General features: G+C 35.7%; 1 protein-coding gene across 3 annotated transcripts in view; it reads right to left on the bottom strand.

Annotated features, from left to right (window-relative positions):
* Nucleotides 1–974: 974 nt before the first annotated feature.
* EML1 (echinoderm microtubule associated protein like 1) overlaps nt 975–13,893 on the bottom strand; it is a 54,426-nt gene continuing 41,507 nt past the window's right edge. For all 3 annotated transcript variants that reach the window (XM_010082870.1, XM_010082871.1, XM_010082869.1), the window contains 7 exons: nt 10,428–10,495; nt 8,827–8,915; nt 8,203–8,300; nt 7,990–8,077; nt 7,694–7,789; nt 1,977–2,107; nt 975–1,708 (listed from right to left, as the gene is read on the bottom strand). In XM_010082870.1, coding sequence (XP_010081172.1) covers nt 1,583–1,708; nt 1,977–2,107; nt 7,694–7,789; nt 7,990–8,077; nt 8,203–8,300; nt 8,827–8,915; nt 10,428–10,495 — 696 coding nt within the window. In that variant the 3' untranslated portion in view covers nt 975–1,582. The remainder of the gene's footprint in view (nt 1,709–1,976; nt 2,108–7,693; nt 7,790–7,989; nt 8,078–8,202; nt 8,301–8,826; nt 8,916–10,427; nt 10,496–13,893) is intronic.

The following is a 13,893-nucleotide window of genomic DNA, read 5'->3' as shown; positions in this document are numbered from 1 at the left end:
CTAGATGTTACTCCCAAATATTTTTGAATGCAGCTCTAATTGAGAAATCACAAATGTGTGTCATTAAGAGCCTATCTCTTCTATAAGAAGTCTTTCACTTTGAAACAAAGATATTTTCAACTTCAAACAGGAAGAACGCATTGAAAATTCACTTTAATACATGTTTATTGGTGTCCTGCACTTTCTGTGTAGGAGGTTGGAGATGTAATAAAAAAAAGTTTCAAAATTTATTGATTCCATTTCATTTAAATCACTCTAAACAACCAGTGCTTTAGAGTTCAGAGAATTAATGTTTACTGTCCATTACAAGCAAAATTTTATTATTACCTTTTTCGAGTCCACTTTAGAACTCCTCTCTTTTAAAATTCTTCAGATACATTCCTCAAAGTAAACAATACATTTCAATTTGTGTCACAATCAACATTGATAAGGCCTTCTTAACCATTTTATACCACCTCCACTATTACTTCATTGCAAAACACAATCTTATTTCATACTATAAATATCCATCCATGCACAAAACACAGGGGCCAGAAGTTACACATTAATATCTCATGTAGGCTTCCAAGACTTCCTTTACCCTCTGCAGGTTCATGGTACACTTAAAAAGATATCTTTAGACTTGGTCTACTTGGTCTTAAAATACAAATATACAATATCCATAAGCATAAAAAAAGTAAAGCCAGATTGCCTTACCATTGTTATGAACTGCTAAAATCTTATACATGTACAATATAGCATCATGCTGATTAATATACATATTAGTTAAATATATCAACCAATAATGGGGATGTGGCCAAGCTTTTTTGTTTTGTTTTCAAAAAGAAATTGTTCATATACAAGTAGAAAGATTTTAATTCAAACTTATATGGAATACCTGAACCACATAGACATCTGTAAACCCTGCTGAGATACTCAGGTCAAACTGGGGCGTAACCTGCTGATTCACTGGAAAGCGAACACAATTCCTCAGGGGTGATACCCAAGGTGTGTGATTCCCAAAAGAATGCAAATTTACCAGCATTCACATTTTCAGGTCTAGAACACTACTTTTTGCATCTTACATCTCAGATTATACTTTTTGTATCTATTCATCATCCTCCATCAGAAACAATTCGGTACCTTGACATTGTCATAGATCTTTCTAAATAAGTAGATATACAGTACAAAGTATAGATAGTGAAACAAATAAGCACATATATACAGTCTTTGAAAGGCATTTTTGTGACTGTTTTAGCAGTGTTTATAGAAAACATTTAAGATAGTCACGTTCTGATGATACCACTGTATTGCAAACTGTCAAGCCACATTTCTCATATTCAACTTGTACTGCATTGTGTATTGTACAACAGAAGAGAAAACGATCGTTCTTAAGGTGTGACACAATGAAAAAAAAATCACTAGACTGAGTAAGGTAACCAGCACAGGGCTTAATTTTCCTGAGGTTTGTAAGAATTTTTTAAACAAAAATCACAGTGACCAGGCTAAACTGCAAACATACTGTTAATTTTTAAATATACAGTTTATACATAAGTTCTGTGCATGGTCGACTCAACTGTGTATGTTCACACTGATGATTCTTCTAAATGACTCGCCACTGCATAATACTTGTATCTTTTCCACCTGTGGAGATGAGATGGGTGTCTTCACAGAGAAAATCGACATTAGTTACATGACTACTATGTCCACCGTACACGTGGCTTGGAGCCTAGAAAACACCATTAGTGAGAATATAAACTGTCATATAACATTACAACATAGCATTCATATAACAATGAAACCAAGGCATCATTTAATTAAAGTATTTTAATACTGAATTAAATATTAAATTAAATTTTAAATTTTATTGTAGTTTCAATCAACCTTAAGTAAATCCCTTAGGCATATGCATAGTCCCATTCTTTTTTTTTAATATGAAAACAACATTTAATGCACTTATGCAAGTTACAAGAGTAAATGTTTTGGAAATACCTTACCCTAAACTGTGAACATGGATATGAGAAGAGATGTACTTTGCCAAAATCATCCCCTGTTGACAGCAGTTTTCTCCCGTGTGATCGACAGACAGCGTTGATATCTGTTCCATCTGAACCTTCAGGCCATACACCTGTAACACAGAGGGACTAATTAAAGGTTTTTATAATGGAAAGAAAAGTGACAGCTTAAGTTTTTGTTAAAATATTAATAAAGGATTATTTAAAAAAAAAAAAAGAAGAAAAGATAAAACTAAAATAACTGCAGCTGACTCAGTATGCATACTTCAGTACCAGCAAAAGAGCAGATCCCAATAGGAAATCAAGCACATAAACAAATACTTTATTTCCTCTAGTCAGCAAAGTGCTTTTTACTCTGAGAAAAAAGAATTCTGCTGAATTATGGCCATGTGTCTGAGTCTAAAAGTATTTTCATATGGTTCTGTAGAAAAATAAGTTACTGCTTTTATTTTCCCTTCTGCTTATCTATGTATGAGCTAACATACTTTCTCCATACTACTGTAGTCTAAAAAACTACTTTCTTCATATTGCTAAAGTCTAAAACCTATGACACAAGAAATATATTTTAAAATGTTATTCAGTCATTAAAAGATCCCTTGAAAAGAAACTGAACCTACTATAAATTTTTAAAATGCTTTTGTTTTACTGTAATTCTCCTCCTTCCTCATGTACTCTTTGCTCTTCTTGCACAAAATTGTGTTCTAAAATTAAACTGTAGGCTAATCAATGCAAGGACCAAATCCATGGACCACATCTTTAAAGCCTCTGAATACTTGCCTACTCAACATAAATGATACCTAACTTTCAGAGACCACTGAGAGTTATGCCATTATGATTTGGCAAAAACCCCAACTTGTCTAGGTGTTATGATTTTCAATGGCTGTCCCTTCATCACTCATCCTCTGTAATGTCCCCCCTGAAGTCCTACTACACGAGTGCATGCGCTTCCTTCATGGTTGTTATGGGTCAGGATGAATGAGCTGCTACTCCCCCTGCTTGCCTTCCCCTCTCCTGGAAGGATGCCCACACCTGTGGGCAGGGCAGGCACACCCCAGCTTCTCCTTCTCTGGACTACTGGTAACACCAAAGCAGGCATCCGACCTGCACTGTAGAAACTGCTCGTCTTCGATCCACGTGTAATTCTTCCCAAATACAATCTCTGTATCATTGCACAGCAATTCAAAAGCATGGAGAGGAAGTGATTCCACGTCTTTACATGGAATTACAAATCTGTGTTCCATTTTGTTTACAACAAGTACTGATTCGTGGGTTGCCACTAACTCTCCAGACTTGTGTAGAAACACCTCTTTGCTACATCAGGTATACTAAAAAGTCAGGGAAGAAAGAAAAGAAAGGTGCAAAGAAGAAACATGGTAATTGCTCCTCGTGGAATTATGAATACACAGAATAAAGAGACACAGAAAAGCTGTTTTAAATAACTGCTTTGACAAAAAGGAGGCTGCACGAACATCAAATGCCAGCTGAGAAGAAAGAGACAGGAGTCTTTATGACAAACTGGAGATAACCCCTGAAGGAAATGGTTTAAGAAACAAGATTGCCATTTTGAAATGGGGAAAGGATCATATCAGGGTTTTTCTTCAAGACTCCGTGCTCTTTCAAAATTTATTCCAGTGCCTCACTGTTAGTTTTTCCCAATATGTGAACTGAATCCCCTTTGCTGAAAAATTGGTCCATTTTTTTCCCCATCCTCTGCAGACATGGCAAAAGAGACAGTTTCCTTTTTCTTATTTGAAGATGGATGCCATGCTTTCTTTCTCCTCTTGTTCTCTAAAATTAATTCATTACATCTCTTCTCATAGAACAATATTTAGATGGATAATTATTCTTGCTAGTCAGCACATTATCTGTTGGTCCAACGTGCAAAAACCAGAAGCAGCTATTCCAGCTGTGACTGAAGCAGATACTGATAAATGGACAATTACTTCACATTTTGCATGGCATCCTTTTCATTACACATCCCACTAATGCATCTGCCTTTTCCCCAATCACATAATGCTGTTGATTCACGTTCAGTTTGTATGCAGGAGCAATCTGATCTTTCTGTGCAGATCTGCTCTCTTGCCTGCTCTCCTCCGTTCTGTATTCACACAACTGGGTTCTGCTGTTCAAGTGTGTAACCTGTTTGTCACTATCAAATTGCCTCCCTTTTTCATACCATTCTATTTCTGAAGACAATTTGCTAATCCTGTACCTTCATGCCACCTAGAAATTATACACAGTTTTATCATCCAGGCTATTAATATATTCAAACAAACATAATATTCAGTGTACAGCCTTCTAGTCAGTTTTGAACCCAACCAGTGTCAGCTCTGCTTTGCTTGTAGTGTTGCCAGGCTTTGCACAGCATCTTACATTTCTTCTGTTCCCATCCTTCACCACAAATTCTAACTTTTCCAAAACTGGGCATGTGATATGCACTGATGCCTTAGTTGTGTATCCAGCAGCACATGGGTCTTCCAAGAGTGTACAGGTCATTAAGGGTTTTATGGTCTTTAGTCCTTCACATTTCCATGTGTTTCCATCACTCAAATATCCTCCACTGAACACCCTTCTTTACATGGTGTTGATTTGTAGTTGAACCATCTCTAAACATTTCCAGGCTGACTAATCTGTTTGTTCCCCTGGTTGAAGACAGGTGTTCACCAGATCAATGCTCATTTTCCTCCCTGCGTTGTGTTCTGTTGCTCTGCAAGTGCTCTGCACACTGTTTGTGATTTTTATGTGGTTCTACTAGAGTGAGAAAGTATCCCAAGTTTCAGTCAGCCAGTAGCTACTGAAAAATCAATATACTAGATGCCTTACGTCCTTGATGATGTGATTGTTCCTTCCATGTCCAGTGGGACAATGTCAGCAAGCATTTAAAGACTGTTCAGACTGGCTGCTCTGAGGTCCCAAAGTACTGAATAGCAGAGTGACTTCCAACATTATAAATTGAAAACCAGTCTGGTAATTCATGAGCTTCTTCAATTTATTATTCTAGCCACTAACTTTGCACTTATCCTCTCCATATGAGCTCTGAAGGTAAATATATGATTCGAAAGATATTCCATTCATTCTTCTCCGTTTTTCCAATACTTTTCTCTGTAAGGTCCTGAAAATAAACACTAACGGTCTTGAGATTATGCTAACTGATTGTTTTTAGAGATACAAGGTTCCTCATACTCAGATACTTTGAAAATATCTAACTATTTTGTAATCTACTCCTTCCCTACTGAAAGCAGAGGTCTTATCCTTTCTTTACTGGCACTACCTCGGTTAGCCATCAGATTGTAGTACCTCTTCTAATAAAGACATATGAAAAAAGAAAAAAAGTGTCACTTTTTTTAACACTTCAGCCTTAGCAGTGTCATGTCTCCCTCCTCCCTACATAGCAGACCAGTATTGTCATTAGCCCTTCTTTTATTTCTATACTTGTCACAAGTGTGCATTTATGTTTAGGCTTTGTTTGTGTCTCCTTGCTCCTCCAACAGTTTCTACCTTCTGCATTCCTCTTCCTTGTAGGAGAGGTCAACAACAGTTTAACCAAACTTGTGTCCTGCTGCCATTCCTGTCTCTCCCCTTGGCTGGCAGGGTTTGTGCCCTTCCTACCATGTAAGGAACTACCACATCTCACCTCTTCTCCAACTTCAGATCTTCCCTAACAAAGCTTTGGATTTTTGCAGTTTCCCTCCCTGAAGTCCATTATTTTAATTTCATTGCTCTTTTTCCTTTCTATACTAGGTATCACAGCACCCTGATTTCACAGTCATTCCTACACCAGGTGCATTCATATTCTCAGTAGGTTCTCTCCAACTCCCCAGAATCAAATCTGGAAGGAACTCTCCCTAGGTGCTTATCTATTTCCTCTATCAGAAGAATTTTGAGAACTTGCTGTGTACTTGCAATTCCTTTCCTAAAAGACACTGGTATATTTAAAATCTCACATCCTCAGAAATTCCTGTGAATTGACTGATTCTGCTACCTACTAAAAAGAAAAATCCATTCATTTGATCTTTCTGGAAGAATGGGCAACAATATAAATCTGCCACCATTAATATTCTTTTTTTAATCTGTAATTATTATGAATTATCTTTGTAACTTCCCAGTCTGAAGTGAACTGTATAGCTACAAATCCTCAGGCACCATATTCTGTACACAAAAAAGTTCCACCACTTTGCCATTACATGTCCTTTCTGAATAAATTACATTCTTTTACGTTAAAATACCATTCCTTTGATGAACATCCTCACAATCTCTACTGCCTTACTAAAATAATAATTGTGATAATTATTAAAACTAGCAACTACTTTTATTTATTCCTCATTCTTGTTGTTTTATGTTATAATAGATGAGTTCAGCATGGAGGACTGTAAGTGTGAAAATGTATATGATGTTTCCACACATTCCCCACTGGCCCAGTAGATCATTTTGTTCCACAGACCTGCTCCAAAAGCTGATCTGCTGCAAGGGAGAAAAAACCCCTCTTGGGTGCAACATCCCTCTCTTACAACTCTTTATGCACCACAAGCAGCCCCATATTCTAATAGCACTATATTTTGCATTAATCCAAATTATAAAGTAAGGAAAACTCACTTAAAGAATTCATCATTTCAGAATATCTGAACCTTTGATGCTAAAAGCAAAGACTTTGTGGCTCTGTAGCATTGTGTCAGTTATACTCAAGCCCCAGCAATATGCTAACAGTTCCATAAGTGCCTTCATCCATCATATGAGAAACATATTAAGTTAACATGCAGCCAGTCTTCTAGGACTTCCTCCTTTTACTAAATCTGCATGTTGTAGTGATACTCAAGCACTGCTTGTCAGTTAAATTCTAGAAAATTTGAATTTTCTTCCCAGCATGTTGCTGCTGCCATCTCATCTTCTAGGCTCTAAAAACATGTCCTTTCTGGCTGTTTTCAAACACATCACTGCATCTACTCTACTCGAAACATGGGTGAAAATCTTCCTGGCTTACTGCTTACACTTTACCAGACTTTTCTCTGAACTTCTTCCATGGCTTCCTATTTTGTCTTCAGGACTTCAGAATTTGAAGCTTCTTCTACTCAGCTTTTGAAACTATTTGTTTAGTTCTACACACGTTCTGGAATAAATACAAAGCTTCAGAATACACTGGGGAAAGCAGCTCCTTCAAAACTGGCAGAAGAGAAGTCCCATGGAAACAAACCATCCTTATTTTGTTATGTTTTTCTTCTTTCTTCTTGCTTTCCTTTCACCTCATTTAATTGCTACATGTTGTATCAAAACACATTGTAAGCACTTAATGACAGATACTGTCACCCCTTTTGTGTTTGCAGTAACTAGTGCAATTGAAACTGGTTCTGGTAAGAGGATTTGGGCCAGCAGCTGCCTAAATAAACAATAATTCCATAGAACTGGTACTTTAAATTTAAAGAGACAAGAAGCAGCTCTAGTGTGACAGAAAGGGCAGCATGTGATTTTTTTCTCGTCTCCCACTTATGCTGTAATTTAATATTTATACTTGAAGCTAGTAAGAATATTAAATCAGAGTCTTTCTGGATTGAAATAAGAGGACAGATTGTAATTAAAATGGCATAACAGAAGTTCTGTATTTTTCCCTGAAATATGAATAGTCATGTTTCATAAGAAAAAATTGGCAATCCAAGTGTTTGTTAATGAAAAGAATGGTAAGAACTTGTAAGAGAAAAGATACTTACCGAAAACATGGAATCCTAAAGTACAGGTGTAAGTGGCCCATTCTATATCTCTAGTTGTTTCGACGCTTACGACTTGCTTACAAGCAGAGGGGATCCCTACAAAAGGAAAAAAAAAAAAAAACAAACACAACCGCATGATAAAGTTTTTACTTCTCAAATTATATAGATTTTTGATTGCATTGGATGAATTAAAACATATGGTCTCTCTTGGCAGTTATATGGTCTCATTTACATTTTAAATCTGTATTAGACTGCCTGTACTTTGCACAAAAGGACTAAATATAATTCTTACTCACAGTATAAGATTTCATAGTCTCCTGAATTAGACACAAGATATTGTGAATTAACAGACCAATCCAGATGAGTAATGAAGCTGGAATGACCCTACAAAGAGAAAAATACTGTATTAACGGCACTAACACGATCTCTCAATGTGAAAGTATTAATACAGTGCTACAAAACATACTTAAGTTGTTAATATTGAACTAGGAGAAAAAAAGGTTACTTACTGAACATTTGCCAATTCTAGTGTACTTTCTTCCATTTTCACTTACGCCATATATATAAATACAGTTGTCATGGGAACCTATTGCCAAGAAGTTTCCATCTATAAACACAAAAGTGAACTGTAATTACTCCTTTAAGAAAGAAGTTAGGGTAATTTAGAAAAGTTTGGCACAGATAAGAGGAACTGTTCGTAAAGGCTCTGATACTGAAAAATGAAAAAAAAAAAATCTATTTTTGCTTTTTCAGTTGTATGTTGATGCATGTTTCAAGATTACAAAACAACAAGTTTGTACAGCAAATATTACTGTTCAAAACACATGACACTTCTGGAAGCAGCTACAGTCCATTTAGGGCTACCCTGAGTGCAACAACCTGCACAGTGAAATCATATTTTTTGGTTTTTTTTTCTTCCCAGTGAAATCATATTCAACATGTTGGAGAGGGAGGGAGGGAAAAGAAAACTAGAGCTCAAGACACCACCCATTCAGTGTTGGCAAAGTTTCACAGCATATTTATTTCCAACTTTGATATGGCAAGTGGGGAGTTATTTTAAAACAAACTGACCCCAAATTTTATTAAAAAAATTCAACACTTTTTTTAAAACCAGTAACTAAACGCTCTCAAACCTGGTGAGTAACGCATTACAGACAGCTGTTCGTTTCCATCTGTGTGTACAGTGACCAAGTCTTTTGTTTCTGTGTCAAACACAAACCACCTGTTGTAAATACAGAAAGAGGCCAATAAATCATTCCACAAGGAAGTTAAATCTACTGTAATCTTGACCAACTTTTCTTCTGTCAAAATAGCATAAGTTTTATACCACCAGAAAAAAAACCAGCAACTGCTACTGGTTTGGTTTATTTTTACTTTAACAGAAGGATAGTTTATTTCCTATGATTTTTAAACAGAAAAATTATGAGACATTGACCCTGATATTAATCTTCAGATCTTAGTCTGTTTTAGTACATCAGGCATTAGAATAAAGTAAGCATTACATATCAAGACCCTTCTTTAGTACTTCTCTATGCTATGCTGATGTTTAAATCGATGCTTACACTGTACCATTTAGCAAAGGAAAACACAAACACAAATCAGAACCATTCTCTTTTGATAGAAGGATTAGCTTTATTTATTAATTTATTTTAAAGCTTATTATTAATTTTTTACTTGATTTGAATTAATTAATTAATTTTAGTGAACAAAAATTTACTTTGTGGAAACATACAGAAAGGGTAAAGATAAAATTTGCATTTCTATACTTGCATCAAATTATGAAAGACAAAGATGCCTCTCGAAGCTGCTTCTTTTGATTTACTTTATTTAGTAAATAAACTAAATCTAGTAAATAAAGTAAATAATTTACTTAGGTTTGATATACAAGCCTAAATGATCTTGGCTCATAACCTGTGAGCATTCTATATGTTCTCAGTTAAGTGCAACTGTTTTCAGTACTAACGGCAAAGTCTGCCCTCAAGTGACATTAAAAGAGGATGAAGCTACGGTGAAGGCACTCTGCTATGACAGATGACCAAAGTTAAACCCAGGGTCTGCTGTTGACCCACTACGTGATGAAGGGCTCAATCTGCCCTATGAGATGGAGATACTACTTTTCACCCTGGTTTTGTCTCTTGTGCTTATGCTTTACACTCTTCAGGCAGAACAAGTCTCTCAATATTCAATTTTTACACTAGACGTAGCACAGTGGGACATTTGCCAAAATTTTGTTACAGCTTCTGGATGTGACTGCATTAGAGATAATAAACCACTCATTGAATTTTTGAATGAGCAACCTTCTTCTATGCGATTTCCTCTACATTGCCCTACAGGCCACAGAGATCTCTGTATGCATCTGCAAAGTTAACTTATTACTTCAGACTCCTCCTTTAGGCTCTCCTTTGCCATGATGGACACAAAGTTTTAACATTTAGGTCACTGGTATGGTGACAGCACCTCTCACGTATGCTGTCACTGCTAACCTAGGCTTCCTCCCAGGGCAGAAACCATCCCTTCATTCTGTGCTCATGGAACACTCAGCAAACACACGGTACTCGTCCAAGACTAGGTACTAAGGCAACACAAATAAATGTCACTCTAAAATTCAATAGAAATCAGCAGGGGATGAACAGGTCATGCATACATTTGCAGAACAAGAACATGAACTTGGACATGAGCTGGAAAAATCCTGTAGTGTTCGAAGGTGCCCAAGGTGTAGCTCTGTGCATCTTACCTGCCGGTCAGCGTCCCCACTGCAACAACAGATGCTGAAGGATGAAAGCCTGAAGACTGTGCTGGATCCTAAAATGTTTCAGACAGAAGGACACTTCTTTACCAGTCCAAGTTATAGCAAAAACACAGTTCAATTATCTGTCTCAGGAACAGAGTAAGTCTCTCTTGTTTTTTGGGTTGGGTTTTTTTTGTTTGGTTTTTTTATTTGTTTGTTTGGTGGTTTTTTTTTGGTGTTTTTTTGGTAACACAAACATTTTTAACTGATTGAAATATTATCCATTAGATTTTTTTCCCCTCTATACAAGGCCACTGTTTTCTTTTCTTCACTATCTAAAAATAACTTGGCAAGTGATTTCATAACAATAACATTGGCAAAGGCAGCTTCTCAACAAATCACAAACAAGCAAGAGATAAAAATAACTTATTAAATTAGAGCTGAGCTAAGAAATAAATATCAAAGCTGCAGTTTACCTACTGTCTAAAGGACAAGGAAGTACCTTATTCAACAAAGGTATGTATCACTTTGCATGCAGGGTTAAAGCCTAACTTCTGCACACACCAGCACCTTTTTCAGCTCCTGCCAGCTGCAGCTTAGTGGGAGATAAAGGGCATAAATTTGGTTTCTTATTTTGATATATAATTTTAAAACATTTTACTTTGTATAGTATATTATTATAGAGACAGGTAAGAAATGTGGTGTTTTTCTTGCAATTTAAACATATCAGAAACTCACAAAATAAATAGCTTATTTTTTCTGATGCCTGACAAAAAGAATTTGAAAATGTCAAAAAAAAAAAATCCAGCAACATATCTCACAGAAATGCTTATGTCCTTGATTTTCTATATTCTAAAACAGTATCACATTGTAGCCATTTTAGTAAACCTGTTCACATTTTTAACAATTTGTAATTACTAGCCCTACAGGCTATGTGTAAGGGATATTCTCATTAATTTTAAACAAGTGACTAATTTCAAATATGTTACTAACTCTGCAGGAATTTCAGAGAACTGGTGAGATGCAGGATTTCTATACCTGTGTTCTAAACCACTACAGTAGTCCAGAAAAGAAAATTTGCTAATTTCTTTAAGTATAATTTTAAAGTAAATGCTAAAATATTATCTTGAATAAACCAGATATTCAAACACTGAATTTAATCTTAGTAACTTGTACTCATAACTACATTAAAAAGCTTTTACATAGATCTCTATGATGAAAATATGTTAACATGAAATGATTTATTTACTCTAGATAATCAGCCGCTGATTTATGAAACCGTCTCAGACTTTTCAATCGGCTAATAAGGAGATTATTGTCAAGACTGATAATAGAAATCTTGTCTTAATGAAGCAGTGTGTACTTGGAGGGGAAAAAATTAAGTCTAGTTTAATAGTCTTACTGCTGTTGCAATCAACTTTTTCATAAGAATCAAGGTAAACCAAGCAGTTTCTTAAACATTTCAATAACAACAGTTCCTTAGGGAGTGCCCTACATTTGCAAAAACACAGCTAAATATTAATTGAAATTCACTGTACATCATAATCAGCTAACTCCGGTTCTGTTTCTCAGAGGACACAAAGAATAAAACAGTGGAAATTATTTCCTTTTTTTAATTGATGATTACTTAAGTAGCTTTATTTCTGAGATAGCAGCTGATCTGGTTAATAGATTTGGTCCTGTTCCCCATATTGTAATTATCTCCACTAATGTTTCACTATCAACCCAAACTTCTAAATGCTCTCTTCTCTAGACTGCAAGAGAGCAAAGTGCCAAATTATGCACTTATCTTCATGACTATAGGCCTTCCTCAGTATAACGTTCCCGTAATGAAAATGTATCAGAAGTACTAACTTTTTATTCTCCCAGCCTTTTTGACAGTGTATGCAACTATACAAAAACATACACCCTTACACTGAGCAGAGTGAAGGATCACATTAGTACCTGCAATTGAATTACATGATGATTTTTTTCTTTTTGACAAAAAGGAAATTTATTAGGAAAGCATAAAAAAATTGTACCAAATATTTTACTTTCCACTTCAGGATATTTACAAAAAAGACTCGCACAAAACCAGCCATGCACCATTTCTAAATCATCAAATTAAGTTTCCACAAAAAAACTAAGAAAGTGACCAGAAAGGTCTCTGTAAAAGTTTCCAGTCACGTCACAGTTTGAGTCACTCTGAATTGCATGTGAAGGAATTGCTGCAATCGAATGTGTTCATATTCCATATAGTACAATACTGTACACTGCTATTGCTGTATTTCACAACAAAAAAGAGCACTGGTTTATCTTTTTAAAGAGAGTCTGCTAAGACAGACCCTGGAAAATTTGGTTTATAACTGATCACTGATTTTTAAAAATACATTTAATCTCTGAAGGCCGTAGCCTAAGTGTGCTGGTATTTCTTTTATCTTGCATTTGGCATCTTGGTAGCAGCTCAAGAGATTTTCAAGCGCATTAATATTTTGGTATGTCTCTGGATTTGACCCCTCCTGTAAGGCTCAACTACAGTATTCCTAAAGACTGAAGGGGAGATAGCTTATTTTTAAATCCAAATCATATTAAGATATCTTAAACCCTAAAATGATCAAGAGGTAGGAAAATACAATTATCTGCCTGCCTCTCAGGCCAAACTCTTAGTATTGTTGATTTCCATCTTTTTCCATCTACATTAAAAGAACTACTTTTATTATCTTTTAAGTTCATATACTACAGACCAATCTATAGAGGCACAGTGCCTCTATAACCCAGGCACTGAACTGTGAAAATACGGCTCCACCTCTGGAGCAGTAACTGGTGATGTGGTCTCTCCAATTAATTTAGAAGCTTCATATGTCAACCAAAATATGGATCTTAGAACATATGACCTTGGTTAGACAAAATAACTTCCAATTACCACATTCATCAAGCCAGCATGATTTAACAAGCGCACATAACCAGAGCAGGATACTGCAAGACAGTTTGTCAAACAATATTCTGTTAGAACTGCTTCAGCCTGAAGCCACTGCACACAATTAGTGCAGATGCATTGTATTCAATAAGTTTTATCAATACCAGCTTTAACTTAAAGTGTTAATGTAGGCCTGAAAATGAACAATCTTTTTATTAAAAGAGTGGCATAATTAAGATTTTTAAAACTTCATGTAAATTAATCAGGATTATTTACTATATGACACAGAAAGCACTTCTGTCAGCAACATGAGGGTCACCTATAAGTTACTGGCTACAATTTGATCTGCAAACCTGTGTATTGGATATATATTTATACCAGGTGCTGTTTCCTTTTTCCTGAAGTAATTTTTCAAGTCTTCTACTATACAGAGAGCGGATAAGAAAGACTGAGAAGTAACTCCTTTATTGTGATCAGTACATGTATCGCCAAAAAAGCATATTCTCACACCTACTGAAAAAATGTAAAGAGAAGACTGTTTGGAAAAAATGTGATAGTGGCATCTCAGAAGAGAAA

This window comes from Pterocles gutturalis, unplaced genomic scaffold, assembly GCF_000699245.1.
Source record: "Pterocles gutturalis isolate BGI_N339 unplaced genomic scaffold, ASM69924v1 scaffold8200, whole genome shotgun sequence".
NCBI classification, from domain to species: Eukaryota; Metazoa; Chordata; class Aves; order Pterocliformes; family Pteroclidae; genus Pterocles; species Pterocles gutturalis.
Note: the sequence above shows the minus strand (reverse complement) of the source record. Positions and strands in the feature narration are given on the sequence as shown.